We start from the raw sequence: 25201 nt of genomic DNA on the forward strand, positions 1-25201 counted from the left end.
TAATGAAAAGTGTTGTCGTAACAGGAAATCCTTACTAAAAGACGAAATATTTTTGCCTTCTTGTCAAGTGACCATAAACCAAACTCAGAGATCCGTAAACATTAACGGATCAGTAAATTATTAAAAAATTAACTTCAATTCTCAGGAGGACTTCAGGAAAGTATTTGAGCTCAAAGAGTTTCAGCTGAGGGAAGAGTTTGTGAATTTCTTGCTTCACATAATTGGATTTGACTATAAGCATATGTAGTACACATCACAACTTAAGACACAGAAGACCAGAACAGACTGACCAACATCAGATTGTTTATATTGACTGCACGCACCACTGTGGCCGTTTTCATCTTAAATAAATCACATTGCAATACATGTGTATTTACAATTACACAATATCTGTCCAGAAGTAATAAGTTGCAGTTTTTTCACACAAACAAATCGGAACAGTTGTGATGAGGAATCTAGTTTTGCTGCTATAAATGCCTCGGCCGAATATCTGAATATATTTGAAAGATTTGGTGCCACTAACCTGCTAACCTTTGTCAAACGCGTGACTAGTTGTTCCTCAGAAGCGCCCATGCAACATGACTTCATTTCTGTGCGGATAAACACTGATCCTGCGTGGATGCCGTGATTTCAGCAGCTCTGCTCACTTTATTTGCTGTATGGACAGAAACCTTACAAAAGCTTCCTAGTAAACACACATTCACTCACTCAAATGATACGAAGCACGTTTTATTACAGAGAACATGTACTGTAGAAATAAGAATATTCATCTCATACAAAACAATAAAATAAATACTGAGAAACTGTTCATTTGCTGAGAACCACCACATGTGCAATATATGAAATCCTAGTCATCTGCGATGATCCCAAAACAACCTTAAGACGTCCCGCCCCCCAGGGCTGTCCATCAAACGAATCCTGACCAGTCGGGGAGCTTGTGAAGGTGTCAGTCTAATTCTACTGGCCGTCACGTCTCTCTGTGCTCGGCTCCACCAATCAGCAGTAAGCAGAGGCCTCAGCCGATCGTCAGCAGTCTCGTCATCATGACATAATCGTAAGACTTGATGACCAACCTGCTCGTGTGGATCAGAACCACCGGCTCAGAAACAGGACGTCCCGCTCTGAGGCGCCGGCGGAGTGGAAGCACGGGTTAAAGGAGAGGTCAGAGGTCACCGGCTTATGTCACGGGCGCCACTGAAGTGTTCAGCGTCTCGGACGGAACCGAAAAAGGGATGACGCAGCGCAGCGGACAGAGACAGGCGCCGATCCGGTTCATATTCCAACAAGCCCTCCAACAAATCGAAGAAGAGATGATGCTCCTCTGTCTCGCACAACACGTACCTCTGACAGACAGAGAGAGAGAGAACAAGACGGGCTGTTTGATCTGGGGTTTATATCAGATGAATGTCTGTGCTGGTGTGTAAGTGTACAGCTGTCATACTCAAGTTGAAGTGTTTTACTCACTCTCAGAGGTCTGCAGTTCTCTCTGACGTATCGTCCCGCTGACGTGCTCTCGTCCCAGTCCAGACGGCCTCTGTAAAAGTACTTCTGCTTCCTGAGTGCAGAGGTCAAGTCATTCTCACACCAAACACTACTTACACTGACAACATCAATCGATCAATAAACGCTCGAGTGTTTCCTGACCTTGTTTTACGGATCATTCTGGAAGGAACAGGTCCGTGTACTCGCTCCATCATGGCCAGATGCTCCCTGTTGTCATGAGTCTAAAACACACACAGACATGTGAGAAAGAACACATACGGATCTGATTCAGGAACAGTTGTGTTTACATTTATGAGAATCAGCACATGGGTTATGGTTTTATATACTTCCAGTTAAATGTCTGAGATAATTAAAGACGTTCACTTCCAGAACTAAAATTTACAGACAATTTATTATCCAAGATGTTCATGTCTTTCTTTCTTCAGTCATAAAGAAATTATGTTTTTTGAGGAAAACATTTCAGGAATGTTCTCCATATAGTGCACTTCTATGGTGGCCGTGAGTTTGAACGTGCGAAACGTAGTTTAAATGCAGCTTCAAAAGACTCTCAATGATCCCAGCCAAGAAATAAGGTTTCATCTAGTTTTTCACCTCAAATGCTCATCTTGTCTAGCTCTGCGATGTGCGTGCATAGTCTGAGTAATCCGGGTCAATACAGTTAGGGAATATCGAAAAACTCCCATCTCATTTTCTTCTCCAACTTCAAAATCGTCCTACATCGCTGTTTTACCTTTTTTTTGTTAAGGGTGTTTGATCTTCTTTGCATGTTCACTTTATAAACACTGGGTCAGTACTTCTGCAGTGATGTAGGATGATTTTGAAGTTGGAGGAGAAAATGAGATGGGAGTTTTTCGATATTCCCTAACTGTATTGACCCGGATTACACAGACTACTCATGCCCATCGCAGAGCTAGACAAGATGAGCATTTGAGGTGTAAAAAAAAAAACAAAACTAACAAATAGTTTCACTAGATAAGACCGTTCTTCCTCGGCTGGGATCGTTTAGAGCCTTTTGAAGCTGCATTTAAACTACATTTTGGACGTTCAAACTCCATTATATGGAGAGAAATCTTGAAATGTTTTCCTCAAGAAACATAATTTCTTTATGACTGAAGAAAGAAAGACATGAACATCCTGGATGACAAGGGGGCGAGTACATTATTTGTGAATTTGTTCTGAAAGTGGACTTCTCCTTTAAGATGTTTTGGAAAGAAGTCATTTCTGCTCACCAAGGCTGCATTTATTTAACAAAAAATATTATAAAAAGTTAAATATTTTTATAATTCAAAACAGCTGTTTTCTATGTGAATATCTGCTAAAATGTCATTGATTCCTGTGATGCGCAGCTGAATTTTCAGCATCATTACTCCAGCCTTTAGTGTCACATGATCCTTCAGAAATCATTCTAATATGCTGATTTGCTGCTTAACAAACATTTCTGATTATTAGCAATATCAATATCAAATTGCTGCCCAATATTTTTGTGAAAACCATAATATACTATTTACATTTGACTTATTACATTTATAAATGTAACAAAATCTAACAAAAGCTTTCCATTTCAAATAAATGCTGTTTATTAGAGCTGTCTATTTATCTGTGAATCCTTAACAATAAAATCTATGATGTTTCCACAAAAATATTGTGCAGCACAACTGTTTTCAACATTGCTAATAATCATAAATGTTTTTTGAGCAGCAAATCAGCATATTAGAATGATTTCTGAAGGATCATGTGACACTGAAGACTGGAGTAATGATGCTGAAAATTCAGCTGCACATCACAGAAATGTGAAAATCCCACTGATGCTCATAAATAGGGCAGACGAGCAGTGAAATCATGTGACTGAAACACAACAAATTCACACACGCTCTCCGTCAAAGTCAAACACACACCTGGAAGAGCGTGTATCCGCGGTAGTACTCAAACAGAATACAGCCGATGCTCCAGACGTCACACGGCTGACTCCAGCCCAGCTCTACAGAAACACAGTTAGAAAAATCACACACACACTGAAAGCTGTTAGGAGGTCACACTGACACGCTCTCTTACCCAGAATCACCTCCGGCGCTCTGTAGTGTCGAGTGGAAACGATGGTGCTGTGATGCTCGTGGTCAAATGTGGCGCTGCCGAAATCCACAACCCTCACAGCAGTGTTCAGCACACAGCGCTCGTCCCGCTTCTGACACACACACACACACACACACAGAGTATATGCTTATCTAACTGACCACAATGCTCATGCTTAACAGCAACAACACATCCAATGCATAATGCATGTTAACGGCTATAAAGTATAAGAATTCACATCCACACCAACACACAATAACATCAGCTAGAAAAAAAAAGCTCTGAAGGTGATTCTAAAGACATTGTCCCTCTGTGTCGTTAGCATTGTAGCTGTAATGTGGATGCTATTTCTAAAGAATGAGAGCAATTATTAACACTTAACATTTACAGACATTGTCCTTGGCGTGAACACCCTTCAAACGTTTAGAATCTTTAAAAAATCTGACTGGATTCTTTTGGTGTGATGGAAATCAGTGCTTGTGCACATATCCATTGCTGAATCAGTCTCACCTTCTCTGGGTTATACGTGACAGTGCAATCAGAGTTCACAAACAGGATGTTCTCAGGCTTGAGGTCTGTGTGTGTCAGATTGTTGTCATGGAGAACTGTCAGAGAAACAGACCATAATCACTAATGACCCAGCAAGCAGGACAGGAAGACAACATTCATCAGTGCATGCAGCGCCCCCGTCTGCTCACAGTCACACACAGCATGAGGCTCTGATTCACATATGGAACGACGAGAGTGTGTGTGTGTGTGTGTGTGTGTGAACTTACACTTGACGGCGAGGCAGATCTGGTAGGCCATGTGTCGGACCTGACTGATGGAGTAGGGCAGATAATGATTCTCCTTCATGAAGTCAAAGGTACTGAGAGCTAACAGCTCAAAACTGATGCACATGTGGCCGTGATAGTCGAACCAGTCCAGCATCTGCACACACAGACTGAGACACGCACGAGACTGTTATTACCGCTGTTCATCCGGATGATATAAATGTAAAACATTATCATCAGACATTAACAGAAGTGTGTATATTCAGAAGCAAAGCACAAGCAAAGTATGCAATGATGTCAACTTAAGAACAAAAAGAGAAATAAAGCACGTTTAAAATGAACTGTTGAGTTGCTGTTTTTGTCTCTTCTGAGGAAGATTCGTTCACTTGTTTGCCCGTGAACCACACAGAGACATTATGATCACATTTATTAACATTCTTCTAATTTCATTTGGCAAGTGACCTTTTTTTTTTTGTTTTAAATATGTTTTCTTTGGATTGTTTGACTACTCAAAAGAGAATACAGGACAATGAGACTTAATTTGTGTTTCCTGCTAGCTAAATTTTACATAAATAAACAAATCTGACTCCAAAGCTCTCTTTTGTTTATTCAAAGTTGATACAGACCAGACATGGAGACTATCAAAAGCTAAATAAATAAATAAAATCTAAATAAATAAATAAAATAAGACTGTTTGTCTATATTCAGTCTATTTTTTGTTTTGTTAACCCGACAACACATCCCTTACTCCATAAAAACAAAACAAACAAAAACACATGGTTACTATAGTTAAACCATGTACTGCCTTAACAGTTTGATATTTTCTACTGTTTAATAAGAAAGGAAATCAGAATAAGAATAAGATCCGCGTTCCGAACCCCGAACTGAATAAAATGATTAGTTAACCTGAACCAAAGTCCCGATCCGAATTAAATGATTTGCGATTCGCCCTCCTAAGTCCTAAACTGAATCAAATGATTCGCTATCCGCGTTCCGAATCCCAAACTGAATCAAATGATTCGCAATCCGAGTTGCGAATCCACAACTGAATCAAATGATTCGCGATCCGCGTTCCGAATCCCGAACTAAATCAAATCATTCGCAAAGCAATCCAATTGGACAGCTTTAAAAGATGTGTTTATTGAAATTTTTTTTAAGTTATTTCATAGATACACTGTCTTTCAATAATTCAAACACTTTTCAAGCACTTCTTCAGGAATATTGCCATTATCAAGGGTTTTCCAGGCCCTACATTTCAAAATGTCAAATTCAAGTACTTCAAGCACCTCGTACAAACCCTCAGATAAAACAGCATCATTACAACATAATATCTGACAATACCCAAACAAACATGATTACTAAATATTCTGTCAGTGCAGAAGTCTAGATCAGAGACGTTCTGTCTGTAGCACATGAGGTTTGATCACATCCCAAACTCCAGTAATAATGACACTCACTTCTTGTTTTCTGGATCTTTCTGGTTGATTTTCTCCAGGACGTTGATCTCCAGACGAGCTGCTTCTTTGTATTTCTCCACATTCTTAATGATCTTCAGAGCGATGCGAAAGCCTCCCCTGTACACACGCACACGCACACACGCTTTGAAACACCTGCAAAAATCACATGAGAACAGCCAGGTGTGTGTGTGCGAGATTCACCTGTGATGGTCGATACACTCCACCACTTTCCCAAAGGTTCCCTCCCCGAGCGTCCCCACGATCTCATCTGCACAGGAAGCACAAGTGTCACAAAAACACACAGTACACACTATGAGAGTGAATGTAGAGTCTAGTATGCAGTGATGGGAGACGCACATCTGTCCTGCAGCACGTCTCCTGCCCGATAGATCAGATGACCCTCCTCGTCATCCTCAACGGCCCACGCTCGCACGCGCCCGTTACTCTGCTGACGAGAGACGGAGAAACATCACCTAACGCAGATCCACTGCACCTTGTTAAACGTGTGTGTCTTCTGTGCAAATGACAGTGTGTTTGCTTGTGTGATTTCACACTTGTTTAGTTCTTATGCTATTAAAATTTCACCATGATTTAAGAACAGATCTACTGTTAGAAGAAGATTTCTCTATGAATTCCCCCGTCATTTAATTCAGAAAAAGGCCTGAAACTTCTGAACATGAAGCAACTGTCATCACAGCGAAATCACACTGACACTGTAAGCTGAAGTGACACCTGCACACACACACGTACTGGAGAAAACACACACGGTGTTCTGAGGAAAGCGGATGCTTTAGTCTAGAGTAACAAACCCTCAGAAACCACAAGAACATTTACCAGACCAACACATTTACTCGGATGATCTGTCAGTCTCTCAGGTGTGAGTGTTTCCACAGAACGTCAACACCAGGCTTGCCTGAAAGTGGCTTTGGTACAAATGTGAACTGCTCTGATCACATACACGAGATGTAAACAGATCAGATGTTCATAGTTTAATGCAGTTATACACAATCAGATATCAAAAAAAATTATCAAATCATTCCGATTAGTTGAGTCTTACTGAGACGACATCTGATTATATTCTGATTGGTATTGTGGTATTTACTGAGTAATGCTCTATTTTGTAGAAGAGGATCAAAACGACAATTTTCAGCTGAGATTCAGAGATAAATTACAGGAGGGTAAAAATAACTTCAGAAAGCTGGCAGCATCGTTATATCATTATCAATATCACTTTTACACAGAGATTGGTAGCTCTATTAGTAAAATCTGTTGACTTTAGCAATTGCATTATATGCCAATAGTGACGGTTCAAAAATGGACACTTTTTTAAGAAAGTTAACATACCTGTAACTCAAAAAGTAGGGCAGATATAGGAATTTCAGTGTGGCTTTAGGAGTAAACTGTTAAACTGTTCACATTTTCAGTGGTCAAAAACTTACAGCTGATTCTGTTGTTCTTTTCAAAGGAATGTGTGAAGAAAAAATGATGTTTTTGAAAACATAATAACTAGAAATGTATTGTTTCCCTCTAAAACTCTGGCTCCAAATCTCAGGTGAAAATTGTCACTCTGCAAAATAGTGGATTACTCAGTCAATATATATTCATGACATTATATTTTTGGCTTTCATCACTACTGTCTTTCTTTAGAAAAAAAAAAATATAATTCTGCTTTAATATAAGTGTTATGGTTATACATTTAAAACCTTATAACACAAACTGGAGTTTATTTGCTGCTGCACACTTATACATTCATTACTGTGAACTAAGCATTCGTTATGAGCTGTAATAATGAACGCAGCACACAGAAATGAAGCTGTGTGTTTTTCTTTAATTGGACACATCGTCTGTCCTCATGAAGAACACGGTGACTCCAGACGGACACACAAACACGACGAGCCCAGCAGACACTTGAGAACCAGGTCAGATATACACACACACACACACACACACACACACACACACAGAATATCTACAAGTTCGTCAGTATAACGGTGTGAATGAGCTAAACAACTCACAATAAAACTTCTGAACAAGAAAACACACCTCACAGGCCTCTGCTGTTTCATATAAAGTTCATTAAAATGATGAGTAACTAACACATAAACAATAAGCAAACAAGAAAAACATTTACTTCAGTCATTTTCACCTTTGAGGGCTTCACTAAAGAGTTTGATCAGATTTTCTCACTGCTGGAGGAACTTTCAGAGCCAGAACACAGCTCATAAACACACAGACGGAGCGAGCAGGATACTCACACACAGGCAGAGGCAGTCCAAGAAGCTCTTGAACACAGAGTAAAACTCTGTTTTACCCATAACTACTGTAAAACACACACATTTACACCAGACAGAGGAGAAAGTGCAGGTACAAGAGAAAGTCTTTAAGAAGGAGAGACAGTGTGTGTGTGTGTGTGAGACAGGAGAGATGAGACTCAGGCTAATTTTAAACGCTCCTCACGGGCCCCTGGGGAAATCCTGAGACCCCAATCGAACAGTCTGAGGAGCCAAGACCAACAGATCTCATTACTCACAAACACACAACCCTGAACATCTATCTTTGTGCGGACACTTCAAGAGTTCAGATGCAAAAGCCTCTAAATCCATCTGATGTTTTTTTTCTTTTTTTTAAATAAGCATTTTTTATCAGGTTCCTATGTATAGGTTTCTACCTAAGCACCGGTACTTCTGATTGGGCTGAGGGTGGGATTTAGCAAGTCTGAAGTAAAAGCATTTGATGGATGTACTCTATGTGTCGAGAGCATTTACTTAGTACCATTATCTCATTTTTGACTGAGGTGGTTTTTAGAGTTTTTAGGCATCTAGACTCTTAATTTATTGACACAATCATCCAATCTCTAGCTCTTTACCTTAACCCTACCTATCAGAACTAAATGCCTCACACAAACCCTTCCCCTAAACTTAACATTTACAGGGCTCTATGATTACTTTTCTCCTAACTTAAAAAAATTAGGAGCACAGTTAAAATTTCAGAAGCACCTTCTAATCAATAATCAAAATATCTGATCAAAAATTTGCCTTCTCATTACGAGGTAATATTTGACTACTCAAAGTGATTTACAGAAGAATTTTGTTTTTACTTTGTAATGACATTTTTCTTTTTATTAAAAGTATGTCATCTTTTATATCAAATTGTTTTTAAAATGTCTAATTAAAACAACAGAATAAGAATAAGCAGAATAAGAACAAGTAACCAATCAAACGGAATCAACAAAATTAATCACTACAGAGGTGCACAGAAGTGTCTTGTAGGTGTATTTTCATGTTTAATGAGGCTCAGAGGTGGCACGAGTGCAATCAAATTCATAAATTCACGTTAAGATTAATGTTTTAAATATAAAATGTTGAATAAAGATATATTAGATGCATTATTAATAATAATTAACTGAAAAGAGACTTTAAAAATGAAACTAAAACTGCCAGTAGGTGGCGGAAGGTCACTGATTTAATTACTGAATCATTCATTCATTTGATTCGTTCAAACGGCTGATTCAAGTGACTGTCTTTATAAATGGGAAACTGAATCACTGACTCACTAGATTTGTTTAAAAATGCACCTCCATTCATAAACGAAACAACGCTGTGTTGTGACTTGTTTCAAACTATTTTTGACGACGAAATAGAGCAAAATCAGGCAATAGTGTTACAGACCATGTAAATCACTTAATATGAACTTCTTGTTTGTTTAACGGCTGTATGTGTGTTCAGACAGCGTTTGTGATCCAGTGCCGTACTCACAGACGATAAGGAGCGGCTCTGACTGTACGAGCGCGTTCTGGATCGGGTTCTCGTTCGGCGGCGTCTGCGTTTGCGCCGGCTGCTCCTCTCCTCCGCTCCGGCGTCCCACTCCGCACAGAAGTCACGTCTGAAGAAGCTGTCAGTGAGCGTGACGTTCCTCTCGCGCTCCTCAAACTCCTCTCGCTCGTCACGATAGTTCCGTCTGCTGCTCAGCCTGCGCTCGGCCGAGGGCTTCTCGTAGCTGAAAACAGAGAATGAAAACAGATGATGGGATCTCTGAACCGGGCATATGCAGGTTTTATGAAGGTAAATTAAAGCCCTTTTTAAGACCAAGTAAAGGAAATGTATGTAAATAAATTGAAGGGAACACAGTATGTCAATATGCTCTCTAAATTTAAATTAGCAACATGTCAAAATGTGATATTTGTTACATTTTAATTTATTTACTTTCTATGTAAATAAATTAAAATGTAACAAATATTTAAATTTTGAAACAGCTTGAATAGCACTGCTCACAACTATTGCCCAGGGTTATTTTCATATCATTTTTAATCATCATTATTATTCCATTACAGTTTTTGCTAAAATATTGTATTAAATTGTATATTTATATTTTATGTGTTCATTTTAATTTGTTACATTTTTAGTAAATTTGTTTTGTTGTGTCATTTTTATTAGTTTGTATTAGTTAGTTATTGTTTATTTAAATTAAAGTTCAATTAAAAGAAAATGATAAACAGTGCCATGGCAACTACCTGAAATAAAATAAGTTGGTTTTTTTGTTTTTTTAGATTTTATTTTAGTTAACATTTAATTTAATATTTTTTATGTGTTTAGTTAACTATAATAACCCTGCCACTAGAATATGAAAATGTTCTATTCATGTCTTGTTTTCCAGTGCAAATATTTTTGAAGCAAGATACATTCAATAGAGATTCAAAATGACATCAATAAAGCCTTGTTTTCCAAGAAACTTATCAAAATAAAGTAATTTAAGTAATTTAAGTAATAATATTAAAACAAATATCTACCAATAGGCTCAGAAAATCAGCTTAATCCGAAGGAAAAACAAGTTTTCAAACCCAATTTAACTCCAAAAACAAGACAGATTTTCATTTTGCATCTCAAGTACATATATCTTGGAAGACAAGACCTAAAATACTGACACAGAAATTCATTTTTTTCATACTACATGTAATGCCACAACTTTAATAATTTAAGACCTTTTGGCCCGGTTTCACAGACAGGCCTTATACTAAACCAGGATTAGGCCATAGTCCAATTAGGACATTTAAGTAATTTTTATAAACGTTACTGGTGTGCATCTCGAGACAAAACAAAGGCCCTGCTGTATTTTAAGATCAGTCAGTGCAAGTTTCCTTCAGCTGAAACAGCTCAGACTTGCATTTTAGTCTGGGACTAGGCTTAAGCCTTGTCTGTGAAACTGGGGGTTTAAGGCCTTAATTTGAAGGATAAATTAAGCCTAAGAATCAGAGCCCCTGTCTGGAGATCACACAGATGTGAATCGCCGATCGGTACCTCCTGTAGCTGCCGTCTCTCCTGCGTCTGTCTCTGTGGCGTCTCCTGCTGCTGGACGACGAGGAGCGGCTGCGGGTTCGGCGTCTCCGCCGGCGTCTGCGGCTGTCGTACCGAACGCGGTGATTCCTGCTGCGGCTTCGCTCTGACGACGGGTATCGCCGAGAGGGAGGCATCTGCGGACGACACGCACCATCACTGATCATCTCAACAACTGCTTTTCTATGACACACTCATAAACATCCAACTGCCTTGAGTTTGTATTTCCATTAGTGTCTGTTGTTCAGTCATTAACAGATTAAGATGTCACTGCAATGATGTGCAAACAGAAAACTAAGTAGTGTCATATAAACATACAGAGGTGTTTGCATAAACTGCCTAAACTAGTCTTACAAGTTAGTCATCAAATGTTTTCCTTTAACACTGCTCACAACGTTTAAGTCAGTGGCATAAATCTTTTGAGAAGAGAATGAAAAGTGTTATCGCTTTGCTAACAGCTAGTCAGTCAGATCAGTGTTTTGTTATTTATAAAAATGTATTAATATTTGTGACCCTGGAACACAAAACCAATTTTTTTAATGCCAAAAATCATAGTAAAAAGTAAAGATCATGTAAAGATCATTAGTAGAACTTCATTTGGACAACTTTAAAGGTGATTCTCTCAATATTTTGATTTTTTCGCGCTCTCAGATTCCAGATTTTCAAATAACATTTTTTATAAAAACCTTTATAAAATTGACCCTTATGACTGGTTTTGTGGTCCAGGGTCACATGTAATAAATGAAGCAAAACAACAACTTGCACATCGGAAAGTAGAAGATACTATACGACAACATATATACACAATTTAAATATATACAATTTAAAAAAAAATTAAATTAATAAATAAAATTGAAATTAAATCAAAATAAATCATAAACAAATTTCAAGAAATCAACAAAATCTCAGATGTATATTGCATTTGAGATTTTGTTGATTTATATATATATATTTTAAATAAATATATTCATAAATATAAACTTTTTTTTTAACTTATAAACATGTCCAAAAATTAAGGTCATTAATATTTCCAATAATTTCAACTTAATTTCATTAATCACAAACCTTAATGAACTAACATATTAGAAAATGCGAAAATTAAATTTTTTTTAAATTGAGATTTATACGTATATTTTTATAATGAATAAATAAACTTTCCATTGATGTGTGGTTTGTTAGGATAGGAAAATATTTGGCTGATACACAACTATTTGAAAATCTGGAATCTGAGGCTGCAAAAAAATCTAAATATTGAGAAAATCACCTTTAAAGTTGTTCAAATGAAGTTCTTTGCAATACATATTACTAATCAAAAATTAAGTTTTGATATATTTATAGTAGGATTTTTGGCATAAAAGAAAAATGGATCATTTTGACCCATACAATGTTTTGTTGGCTATTGCTACAAATATACCCGTGACACTTATGACTGGTTTTGTGCTCCAGGATCACATATAACTTAAGAATATTTGAAGTAGCGGTTGAGACTTCAGCTGGCTTTATGTACACAGAATTCTGCAAGAACTAATACAGTTTACACAGTCTGTGTTTCTGGAACTGACACAAGGGTAAAACTATCTTACACTGTTTACTGTCGTTTACACAACTAAAACAGGGCAGTAAATGTTTATGATAATGATCCGAATGAAGAAAAGCATATCTCCATTCATGTTCCATAGAGGAAAGAAAGTCGTCAGGTTTGAAGGACATGAGAGAGTAAATGAAGACAGAATGATGTGATTTAGTTACTTGATTAAATGGTGATTAATACAAAACAGCGGAAACAACACAAGAAAACAGAAGAAACAGCAGAGAACAGGAGGAAAAATATTAGACAGACAGAAGAGATAATAGATAACAGATCAGCAAATAATACAGAATAAAAGATGAAAACACGAGAGCATCAGTTCTGATTATGACACTGTTCTCTCTTTACTTCTGTCTGTATAATATATCATTCGCTATTGCATCTATATTAAAATCTCCGTATATAAATCCCATGTAATGTATTCTAGGGGATGTGTTTGTAAGTTTAATTCGAGTTTCTCCTCAGACTCAGAGTAGCGGTTAGCGCATCGAGCTAACGGCGCCTCATCCGCGAACAAACCGCGCAGTCTGAACCCCGAACCTGTTCAACCGGACACATCAGCTGTATAACGACAACATTTACCGCTTTAGCAGCGACGCCAGTGCGTTTATCCCACAGAAAATCCGTCCTGCCGCTTTTTTAGCCCTCCTTAAACTCTCGCGCACAACTTCCGGTGATGAGCTCCGCGCGCGCTCCCGTCATTTCTGCCGCCGTGACCCCCAAAATTGCGCGTTCATGCGACGAGACAAACTAGAACATCTAAAGTTATATATATATATATATATATAGTGTGTTGTTCTTTACTTTATTATCCAATAATAAAATATTATTAAAATACGTACAGTATAACATGAATTTTTTCAAAATTGAGATTTATACATCATATGAAATCTGAATAAATAAGCTTTTCATTGATGTGTGGTTTTATTAGTATAGGACAATATTTGCCCGAGATACAACTATTTAAAAATCAGAAAAATGGGGGTGCAAAAAAATCAAAATATTGAGAAAATCACGTTTAAATTCTTCAAATAATGTTCTTAACAATGTATATTACTAATCAAAAATTAAGTTTTCATACATTTACAGTAGGAATTTTACAAAATATCTTCATGGAACATAATCTTTACTTAATTTCCTAATGATTTTTGCCATAAAAGAAAAATCAATCATTTTGACCCATACAGTGTATTTTTGGCCATTGCTACAAATATACCCGTGATACTTAAGACTGGTTTTGTGGTCCAGGGTCACATATATATATATATATATACTTCAAAACGTTTATTGCGTTTAATATACTTGCTAAAAATTGTAACTGTTCGTGAAATTTCCACGAATATATATATATATATATATATATATATATATATATATCCAATAAAGAATGAACAATAAATCAATCAATGAATAAATATAAATATTTATATAAATATAATAATTTATAATAAGAATATTTAAATATATACAAAATATATATGAATAATATATAATTTAATTCCTACAATTTTCAATTATCCTAATAATTGATTAGAATTCTCATGTTTCATAAATCTTAATAAACACATGAACAGCAGCAGGAGTGACTCCTGATTGTGTTCACACTCTCTGAACACTGAAGCAGATTGATGTTGAGCTGATTGGTTATTTAACACCGGGTGTGTCACTGGAAATCCCACTTCTGACATGAAGATGCTGAAGAACTTACTAAAGAACCTAAATAAATTCCAGATTAGACAGAAACAGACTCACTGAGACGCACTGGCCAACAGTGACTTTAATAAATAAATGTTAAACTATAACACACCTGTGACAACTTGCCCCACCCTGTCATTTATGTAAAATGCTCTTAAGATCACAGTGGAATTTCTCAGTTCAAACTTTATTCAGTAAATAGTCATTTTTGTCTTAATGAATATAAGTGTGTTTTACAGTGTTTACTCATTTCAAATATTATATCATATATAAGACATTACATTTTAGTTTGTAGAATTTACACTGGACTAGATGTAAAGCAACACACTCAAGCTCTTCTAGAGAAAGCAGGTGTTTATGACTTATAGTTATGGATGTAGATATGTGTGTGACAACTAGCCCCGTGTCTGTGCTCTGAGTGGCGTTTGCTGTTCTGCAGCTGTAGGTCCTTCAGAGAGTCTTAGAGAAGCTCAGGAGGACGACGAGGAACCACAGCCGAATCCCCAGAGTGCATCATCTTCATCTTCATCATTCTGAACACTGAAGACTCTGATTGATTATTGATGACTGATTGATCTGATCTGTGGTGTGTGCTGAAGAAAGGCTGTGGTGTGAGTGAGGATCTGTGAATGTGAACGTCCTCACGCCTCCAGATGCAGCGTGTTCTTCCTCAAATGCCTCCCGATCGGATTCTGATGCATCATATTGATTCAAAAACATCTGAAGTGTTCCTTCATCATCCAGCTTCGACCCACTGTCTGTATTTTACATGTGAGAGTGTATATACTTCAGCAAACTACACTGACGGAACTATTTTTGTATAAATAAATGCGCGTATATCAAAGATGTATGTGGGAAATGTGCTGTGATCTGACACTGTAACAAACATGACGAGCTTCTGTTTGTTTTCAAATGAAAAAAAAAAATCAGTTTTACGAAAAATGTATCAAAACTAGATAAAAACGTTTGTCAAGACAAACTTTGAAGTTGGCTTGAGAAAGCCTGACCAGAAAGTTTGAAAAAGTTATAAAAGTTTGACAGTTTTCAGTCTGAAAAGGATTGAAGTTTAAAGTTCTTTTAAAGCTTAAAGCTTGAATGTTTTGAAGGCTAATCTCTCTGTCAGATGATAGATAGCATATTAACATGTTACTAGCATATTGATAGCATGATTAAGAAGTTATTATCATGTTTCTAGCATGATTAGCAAGTTACTACTGTGTTGCTAGCATATGGTTAAGATGACTAACATGTAGTTACCATGTTGTTAACATGTTTCTAGCATGTTTAGCAAATTACTAGCATGTTGCTATAATGATTACCTAGTTACTAGCGTGTTGTTAGCATATTTTAACATGATTAGCATGTTACTGTGTTGCTAGCATTGATTAGGTAGCATGATTAACATGTTGTTAACATGTTTTTAACATGATTAGCATGTTACTAGCATGTTGCTAGCATGGTTCAAGCATGATTAGCAAGTTAAGGTTAGGGAAGTTATTAGCATGTTACTAGCATGATTAGCAAGACACTAGCATGTTGCTAGCATGTTTCTAACATGATTAGCATGTTGCTATCATATTGTTAACTTGACTAACGTGTAGTTAGCATGATTAGCAAATGACTAGCATGTTGCTATAATAATTACCAAGTTATAAGTATGTTGCTAGCACGTTTTAACATGATTGGCATGTTACTAGCATGTTGTTAGCATGATTAACAAGTTAGGTTAGGTTAAGGAAGTGATTAGCATGATAAAAGCATGATTAACAAGTTACTAGCATGTTGCTAGCATGATTAGCATGTTGCTAGCATGTAGTTAGCATGTTGCTAACATGTAGTTAGCATGTTGGCTAACGTGGTAAGTACGATTAGCAAATTTCTAGCATGCTGCTACAATGATTAACAAGTTACAAGCATGATTAACATGTTTTTAACATGATTCTAGCATGATTTTCAAGTTACTAACATGTTGCTAGCATGTTTCTAGGATGATTAGCATGTTACCAGTGTGTTGCTAGCATATTGTTAACATGATTAACAAATTACTAGCATGATTACCAAGTTATTAGTATGTTGCTAGCATGTTTTAACATGATTAGCATGTTGTTAACATGACTCTAACATGATTAGCAAGTTACTAGTACGTTGCTAATGTGATTCTAATATGATTAGCATGCTACTAATATGTTGCTAGCATGTTTCTTATTGTATTGAACATATTGAACACAGTATACATATACAACGGCAGTAGCATGTTGTTAGCATGATTAGCAAGTTACTAGCATGTTAAAACGTATCAAAATACAGTGAACGAGAATCTGCCAATGGAGTCAGAAAACAGACAAAAATGTTTGTCCTTTGAATTCAGTTGATTTTTGAGCCCAGTTTGTTCTGGTTTTGTGTATAAACTCACTTCATTTTGTTTCATTTTTTCATAAAACAAGACTAAAACAAGACGTCTTCAGTCATTTTATGTGTGGAGTAAATGAGTCTTGCTTTAAGAATCTGTAGGCGTTTGCAGTGAAAGTCCATCTTTTGTTGAACAAATGAACAAAAACAACAGCAAAACATGTTATAAATGTGTTTTTATTCAGAAAACAATCAAATAAGAATAGAGACCCAATCCGTTCACCCTCAGACCATCATTAGAACATCGTGTATCAGAAGTCACATCAGTATCTACAAGCCCAAGTCGGTCAGCGCTTTGGAACTGGTTTTGCTCAGGTCTCTGGTTTCTAATCACAAAAGCACAGATGTGGTCTTTAGCTGTGTCGACTCGACCGCACAGTCCTTCTGCTAATTCAGCTTTTCAATCAGTTAGAAAAAGCAAAAGCTAAAAAGCCTTGAGGTTTTGTGTGAAAGCTCTGTCAGGACGCTCCGCTGAGAAAACATTAATCGCATGTGACGTTCAGATGTACACTAGTGTTATAAAATTTGGGATCAGTAAGATTTATGTTTCTAAAGTCTCTTCTGCTCACCAAATCTGCACTTATTTAATCAAAAATGCAGTAAAAACAGTAAAAATGTGAAATATTATTATCATTTATAACAGCTGTTTTCTATGTGAATATGTGTTAAACTGTCATTGATTTCTGTGATGCGCAGCTGAATTTTCAGCATCATTACTCCGGTCTTTAGCGTCACGTGATCCTCCAGACATCAGATCTGAAGCTGTTTACACATGTGTAATGACATCTGATCCGTGTCAGATGGGAGTAAAAAATGACTAAACAAAACCCAGAACAGCAGCAGTAAACACGTCTCTAATGCACAGACAACAGAGTCCTTAAATCACACACTGATATATTTATGGGTTGCGCCTCTGAACTAAAGCACATAACGATTCTCGTCTGACGACGATAAAGGTGAAACACACCTGTATGTGCTCAGAGAAAATAAATAAAGGCATTCAGAGAAATTCTCTTTGCTTTGTTTCAGGCGATCCGCCACACCCCGGACAAACCCGTCTCTGCGCTAAACAGGTCGAGTCGCCTCACATTTCATCGGCGTGCGGCGGTTTGGCTGCGTCCGCGCCTGCATTTCCTGCACCTACCGGAGCCGTCAGACTCGTGGGCAGCGCGTCCGCGTTTCCTCCGCTCGCTGTCGTGCCGTTCCTCTGTTTCTGACTCAGATCCTGTGCGAGCGCCACGTCCTCCGGCTGCTGCAGCCCGTCTGCGTCTGCGTCTGCGCCTGCGTCTGGAGGTTTGTGCTCTGAAGGAAGCGACAGAGACTCTGAAGACACTGGATCATCTTCTCCAGGATCCTCCAGGAGCGGAAGAGACTCCACATCATTCAGGATGTTTCTGGAAATCACTGCACAGAATCACATCAGACATCAGTCAGAAACACTGCATACTACACTGAACACAGCTAAAAGCACAATAATAAACTTCACACTGATATCTGAGTTCAAACCAGTATCACCTGTATTGGCACCGGTCGGCCGTTACGAGCTTAATTATAAGCATTTAATTATTTAGCTTTCATTTTTTTATTTTCAAATTCTAAACTTAATTATAAGCATTTAATTATTTAGCTTTCATTTTTTTATTTTCACCAGTTTAATTCTAAACTTTTAATTTTATTTTTATTTATAGTTTTTTTATTCATTTTAACAAGTCCAATTCTAAACTTAATTTGATATTTTATTTATTTTAACCAGTTTAACCATAAGTTTTTGATTTCATTTTTATTTGTATTTTATTTGTAATTAGTTTAATTCTGAACTTTCTATTTTATTTTGTTTATTTTAAAGATTTAGCTTTAATTTTTATTTATTTTCACTAGTTTAATTCTAAACTTAATATAAGTTTTTAACTAGTTTAATTCAAAGCTTTTAATTTTATTCCTTAATTTGTGTAATTCTAAGCTTTTAATTTTAATTTTAACTAGTTTCATTCTAAATTTTCAAATGTATTGTTATTTCTAGTTTGATTCAAATTAGTTTTTTATTCATTTTAACAAGTCCAATTGTAAACTTAATTTGATATTTTGTTTATTTTAACCAGCGTAACTGTGAGCTTTTGATTTCATTCTGAACTTTCCATTTTATTTTGTTTATTTTAACTAAAATTAAAATGAAATTGAAATGTTTCATATTATAGTAATATTATATGAATATATAAATGAAAAGATTATTTTACACAGTTAAAGGACTTATTGATGCAGGATATTTCCATTCGCTATCACAGACGGGTATTCTTGTTCGTTAGCATGACAACAGCTTGCGTGTCCGTGTTGAACGCACTTCACACGTATGAAAAGTATTTGAAAGCATAAGAGGAGAGAAACGCAAGACATCGCATGAGAAGCGTGATGCGTCCTAGTGAATATGCAATGTTGGTAACCAAACAGTTCACGGAACCCATTGACTTCCCTTGTATTATTTGCCCTACAATGCAAGTCAATGGCTGCCAGCAACTGTCTGGTTACCAAAGTTCCTCAAAACAACTTCTTTTTTGCTCTTCAGAACAAAGGATCTCATGCAGGTCTGACACAGCATGAGTGTGTTTGTTCTCTCGTGCGTGTATCCGTGTTCTACTGCGGATCGCGTGCGTCTCACCGGCGGACGGAGCGTAACTGTCCTCCACTGACGGCGACCGGCGGCTGAACGGATTGTAACTGGGGAAGATGAGCAGAGCCAGAGAGAAGATGATGATCTGTGAGGAGGAAGAACACACTCGTGAGATCCACGGCCGCACGTCACAGTCTGCTGTTTGTGTTCATGATCTGTGAGAGTTTGATCGCACCATGACGCACGTGCTCGTCTGCGCCGCTTTGGTGGCCGTCTGCTTGATCAAAGCCTGCAGTTTGCGCAGCTGAGCCATAAGAGACCTGAAACGCACACGATGACCACAAAAACCTCAAATCTGGAGTATTTGTGACGTTACAGCATGAATACGAGGAACACGATCACTACACCTCCTGCTGAATGAAACCTGAGCCGCCGATACCACAAATAGTGTATTGTCACAAATTTTGCACCATTTTTGTGTTTGGGAATCATTTGTGTGGTGAATTAGTCGTGCATTCTCCATTAATCAGCAGAAAAACACCACAAACACACGATTCCTGTCCGAAACTGAGCCGTCAGTTTTCACATGTATGACAGTATGTGATGGTTATAACCTTATTTTTGATCCAGATACAGGAGAAAACGCAAACATGAGCAGATGTTTTCTGCTTTTACTGCATCCAAACAGACACAGAAAATCACAGATTTTGTACAAAAAAACAAGGCTTATTTTTGCATTAAATGGAGAGTTTGAGTTCCATATTATACATATCATACTACTTTTTGTTATTAAAACTGAACATATTGACATTTGAATTGTTTTGTTATTTTGATAAGTGCATTAAATCTGATGCAATACATGTATATCATTTGAAAAATCTTCATTCTTATGTTGTTTTTTAGAAAAAAAAAGTTGATATTGGTATTTCTGAACTATGTATGATCAGATTAGGTAATATTACACCTTTTTTTGATGTTGTTATGACAGTGTTCAGTTCACTCACATGTTGTGTTTCTCCAGCTGGTCGACGGTTCTCTGCAGCTCTTTATTCTGAGCTGAACACGCCGCCACCCTACAACACACACACACACACACACAGTGAAAGTTTAGATATTTACAAGCCATTTCTCATATAAATGACTGCAAACACACACAGTCTCAGTGACGTCAGCTGGAAAGAGAAAACAGTCAACACCACCAGTCAAATGATTTTGAACAGCAAGATTTTAAATGTTTAAAAGTCGCTTCTTATTTGATCCAAAGTACAGCAAAAGCAGTTAAAATCTGAAATATTTTTACCATTTAAAATAACAGTTTTCTGTGTGAATATGTGTTAAACTGTAATTTATTTCTGTGATGCGCAGCTGAATTTTCAGCATCATTACTCCAGTCTTCAGTGTCACATGATCCTTCAGAAATCATTCTAATATGCTGATTTGCTGCTCAACAAACATTTATGATTATTATTATTACTTGATCAGTTTATTAAATTTTTTCAGTATTCTTGGATGAATAGAGAGATCCAAAGATCAGCATTTATCTGAAATAAAAACCTTTTGTAACATTACACACTACACCATTCAAAAGCTTGAAGCTTGTTTTTTTTTTATTAATTTTTTTCTTTTTGGGAAAGAAATGATAGAATGATTTGGGAAATGAAATGAATACTTTTATTTAGCATGGAAGCTTTAAATTGATCAAAAGTGATGATAAAGTCATTTATAATGTTACCAAATATTTCTATTTCAGATAAATGCTGTTCTTCCGAACTTTCTATTCATCAAAGAAACCTGAAAAAATTCTACTCAGCTGTTTTCAACATGACAATAATAATCATAAATGTTCGTTGAGCAGCAAATCAGTATATTAGAATGATTTCTGAAGGATCATGTGACACTGAAGACTGAAGTAATGATGCTGAAAATGCAGCTTTGAAATCACAGGAATAAATTACATTTATTCAAATAGAAAGCAGTTATTTTAAATAGTAAAAATATTTCAGAATTGTACTGTTTTTGCGGTTCTTTGGATCAAATAAATGCAAATCCTAAAATGATATCATGTAAACAAACTAGGACAGGGATTACAAAAAGGAAAACAGGTGTATTTTGGTGTCACGTCGTCCCACCTGCTCTCCAAACCGTCTATATACTCCTTCTTCCTCCTGCGACTGTCCTGCGCCGAGAGTTTATTGCGGATCTTCCGCCTCACTTTCTTCAGGATTCTCTCCTCAGCCTGTGAGAGATCACTCCGGTTAGAGCTGAATTCATCACACACACACACACACACACACACAGAGTCTCACCTTTGTTAAGGGCAGGTTATTGGGCAGCGACACTCCCTCCTGATCCAGCAGCTTCTGCTCCTCCTCAGTGAGCTGGAGATCAGGATAAACCTGAGGAGAGTTTATCATCAGAAACTAAAGCCTCATCATTCACCTGAACTCCATCAGAACACACGTACCAAAAAGCCGTCGGGGCTCTGAATGCTTTGCATGTCGTGAGCAGAAACGTTTTCCATTTTGACAGACGACACCAGCTCGTTGACCACACACGAGTCCGCCAGCAGCATCTGAGAGCTCCAGTCGTCTGAACAGACACGCGTGAGAACATTTGTTTAATCGATGGTATCGATGGTGTACTGTAAGCTCCCATCATATACATTTAACCTATTTTTAAAATAGCAGTGCTTAGGAACAGAATTCATTGAAAAACTACATTGCCCATGATGCTGCAAACTCAGACTGAAACAGGAAATGCAGCTCACCCAGCTCTATGGAGATCACGTCCATATGTGGCGTTTCCTGCTCCGAGGCTCCGCCCACACCGCTGATGTCATACACCACCTGATAGACGGCATTACTGAGATTCTGCTCGTGGGCTCCGTCTGAGGACTGATCTTCAGACAGGCCGCTGTCGCTCTCGCACACCGCTGACGTGTACATCTCGTTCGGGTTTATGGCGTTCAGAACCTCCTCGGATTCACTGTCATTCAAGCTCTGGAACACAGAGGGTGACGCTTCAGGACTGAATGAGATAATCTGACTGAATGAGTCCAAACAGCTGATAAAAACAAGTAATCCACACCATCAGTCCATCAGTTCACATCTTGAGAAGACAAAAGCTGAAACAAATCCATCATTAAGACATTTTTAACTAAAATACCAGCTGAATCCGTAATCCATAATAGTGAAGAAGTCCATCTCATGTTGTCTTTCACATTAAAATCCAGCCACATATTTGTTTAGAGCTGTTTTGACTTGTAAACAGTGCTTGACCTGTGCAGATTTCTCTCCTGATTCAGACCAGACCACTTTTTCACTGGAGGAAGTGTTATTATGGATTGTGGACTCTGTGTATTTGTGTTAAAAACGTCTTGATGGATTTGTTTCAGCTTTTGTCTTCTCAAGACGTTAACTGATGCACTGGAGTGGTGTGGATTACTTGTGGATTATTTTGATGTTTTTATCAGCTGTTTGGACTCTCATTCTGACGGCACCCATTCACATCCATTGGTGAGCAAGTGATGGAATGACACATTTCTACAAATCTGATGAAGAAACAAACTCATCCTAATCTTGGATGACCTGAGGATAAGCACAAAGTTAAGCAAAAATGCTTTGATTTGATTTGTCATTCCATCACTTGGTCAACAATGGATGTGAATGGGTGCCGTCAGAATGAGAGTCCAAACAGCTGATAAAAACATCACAATAATCCACAGGTAATCCACACCACTCCAGTCCATCAGTTAACGTCTTGAGAAGACAAAAGCTGAAACAAATCCATCATTAAGACATTTGTAACTATTTTTAAACATTTTTAGCCCATAATCTACAATGATGCTTCCTCCTGTTGTCTCTCACATCAAAATACAGCCACATATTTGCTTTGTTTACAGCTGTTTTATACTGTTTTGTCTTGTAAACGGTGCTTGATCTGTGCAGATTTCTCTCCTGATTCAGACCAGACCACTTTTTCACTGGATGAAGTGTTATTATGGATTATGGACTCATATTTTAGTTAAAAACATCTTAATGATGGATTTGTTTCAGATTTGTTTCTTCTCAAGATGGACTTGAGTGTATAGGATCAAATTCCCACCAAATGTATTGCAGTCACAGATAAAAAAAAATAACAAGCGTGAAAACAAAATTTAAAAATGCAAGTAAAAATTTTAAACTGAAAGCAAAGTTTTCAGAAAAGCAAACAATGGTCCCGGATCAAAAAAAAAAAAAAAGCACTTTAAACACATTTAAAATTATATTGCACAAAACCAAAATAATAATGCTAAATTTTCCATGCAAAATCATGTTTTCCTTGGTTATATTTCTCATTTCTTTCTGCTGTTTTCTCTTCACTCTTGTTTCCACATTCTGCATTTATTGCTTACGTTTACTATTTTTCAATCTGTGACCATTGTTTGTTTCTAAAAATGTTGCTTTCATTTTTAAATTATGTGCAATATATGTTTACTTGCGTTTTAAAATTTTGGTTTTACGCTTGTTATTTTTTTTTTATCCGTGACTTCAATACATATGGCGGGAATTTAAGTGTTGTGGATTTTTCATGCCCATTCTGACGGCACCCATTCACCGCAGAGCATCCACTGGTGAGCAAGTGATGCAATGACACATTTCTACAAATCTGATGAACAAACAAACTCATGTTCATGTTGGATGGCCTGAGGGCGAACACATTTTCAGTTAATGTTCTTGGTTGGATGACTCACACAGTGCGGCTCGACGCTCCACTCCTCCGTGTGCTGCTCCAGTCCGGCGTACAGTATTCCAGAGCAGGACTCTTCCAGGAGCAGGCCGCTCTCCAGAACCTCCTCAGCATCCTGCAACAGACACAACACACAACTTACACTAAAACACATACAGTTTGGTGCATGTAAGAGCTGCTGAAGTGAAATCTACAGATGCAAGTAGGTAAAGTGCAATAACATTTTGGATGTTTTCTTTCCACTAGTTGCATTTTATGAAATGACAATTAGCCCAAAATCTGACCAGTGCATGTTTTGTGTCTCTATTTTTTATAGTATTTTTTTCGTCTCAGGTTCAGTGAGCAGGAGGAGGAGGAGGAGGAGCTCTGATCCTTCAGCAATGAACTCTACCTCTCTCTCTCTTTTGTTTCTCTGTGGGAGGATATGAACATCCTGGTAAGGGCTTGGACTTATTGTTGCATACAAGAATAAGAGACACTTTGCTCTAGTTCACTACACTCACTTTAAAATGACAAATAATCACTTATAAAGTCTGTCACAGCAGATCCTTTAGTTATTTACATTATAAGAATAGAATACCAGCATGTGTTATTAAACAAGTGTAGCACACATATGAAAAATTGATCTGTGACGCGCAAACCGAGTAACTTGTGTGTGTGTGTGTGTCAGCTGAAGCTGAGCTGTCAATCACTGTAAACAAACCGCGCTTATGCTGTTTTTTGCATGTTTTACTCACTCGCTCGGTGGATTTGACGTCCCCGGACACAATATCTGCTTCTCGCATCCTTCACACACGCGTGTTCGGTTTATTCTGCGAACAAACACGGATATTTTTCCGGATCTTCTGGTTCATTTGATTCAGTGTAATTCACATCCGCGTTCAGCGTGTGGGCGGGGCTTTGGAGAGACGCGGACCAATAGCGCGTCACGCCCCTCTGCTCAGGTACGGAGAGATTAAAAATAATTGTTCTACGTAAATTCCTGGCTGTTTGTTTTTACTCAAATGTATGTTACAATTTTTCAGTGTCGCCATTCAGATGTA

At 37.4% G+C, this 25201-nt stretch overlaps 2 protein-coding genes across 5 annotated transcripts; both read right to left on the reverse strand.

Moving 5' to 3' along the window:
* Window positions 1-713: 713 nt before the first annotated feature.
* clk2b (CDC-like kinase 2b) lies at window positions 714-13429 on the reverse strand. 4 transcript variants are annotated; one of them, XM_051130898.1, is made up of 13 exons: window positions 13304-13429; window positions 11098-11270; window positions 9559-9799; window positions 6161-6248; window positions 6005-6071; window positions 5804-5920; window positions 4350-4516; window positions 4084-4178; window positions 3556-3685; window positions 3399-3481; window positions 1645-1724; window positions 1465-1555; window positions 714-1343 (listed from the first exon to the last, which is right to left on the reverse strand). In XM_051130898.1, the coding sequence occupies exons 2-13, from the start codon at window positions 11268-11270 to the stop codon at window positions 1170-1172; spliced, it is 1506 nt and encodes a 501-aa protein (XP_050986855.1). In that variant the 5' UTR covers window positions 13304-13429; the 3' UTR covers window positions 714-1169. The 4 variants fall into 4 exon arrangements, with proteins under 4 accessions (XP_050986855.1, XP_050986853.1, XP_050986857.1 ...); XM_051130896.1 differs by having other exon boundaries at window positions 6161-6251; XM_051130900.1 differs by lacking the exons at window positions 9559-9799; window positions 11098-11270; window positions 13304-13429 and adding an exon at window positions 8059-9535.
* Window positions 13430-16984: 3555 nt separating this feature from the next.
* creb3l4 (cAMP responsive element binding protein 3-like 4) lies at window positions 16985-25049 on the reverse strand. The gene is made up of 10 exons (XM_051130902.1): window positions 24896-25049; window positions 24163-24273; window positions 22198-22429; window positions 21895-22019; window positions 21737-21826; window positions 21560-21666; window positions 20435-20503; window positions 19666-19750; window positions 19479-19575; window positions 16985-18229 (listed from the first exon to the last, which is right to left on the reverse strand). Exons 1-10 carry the CDS (start codon window positions 24941-24943, stop codon window positions 17910-17912), a joined length of 1284 nt encoding a protein of 427 aa, XP_050986859.1. The 5' UTR covers window positions 24944-25049; the 3' UTR covers window positions 16985-17909.
* Between the last annotated feature and the right edge of the window lie 152 nt (window positions 25050-25201).

The sequence above is a fragment of the Labeo rohita genome, chromosome 16 (genome assembly GCF_022985175.1).
Source record: "Labeo rohita strain BAU-BD-2019 chromosome 16, IGBB_LRoh.1.0, whole genome shotgun sequence".
Lineage (NCBI taxonomy): Eukaryota > Metazoa > Chordata > Actinopteri > Cypriniformes > Cyprinidae > Labeo > Labeo rohita.

Bases quoted from the DNA above. Each gene is read 5' to 3' on its own strand.
- clk2b (XM_051130896.1), bottom strand. From the start codon at position 11,270: ATGCCTCCCTCTCGGCGATACCCGTCGTCAGAGCGAAGCCGCAGCAGG. The intron at 6,072-6,160 runs GTGCGTCTCCCA...CTTCCTGTGCAG, and splicing joins AGACGTGCTGCAGGACAGAT to ATGAGATCGTGGGGACGCTC. The intron at 1,344-1,464 runs GTGAGTAAAACA...TCTGTCTGTCAG, and splicing joins AGAACTGCAGACCTCTGAGA to AGGTACGTGTTGTGCGAGAC.
- creb3l4 (XM_051130902.1), bottom strand. From the start codon at position 24,943: ATGCGAGAAGCAGATATTGTGTCCGGGGACGTCAAATCCACCGAGCGA. The intron at 19,576-19,665 runs GTGCGATCAAAC...TCCTCCTCACAG, and splicing joins AGACGAGCACGTGCGTCATG to ATCATCATCTTCTCTCTGGC. The intron at 18,230-19,478 runs GTGAGACGCACG...GATTCTGTGCAG, and splicing joins CAGTTACGCTCCGTCCGCCG to TGATTTCCAGAAACATCCTG.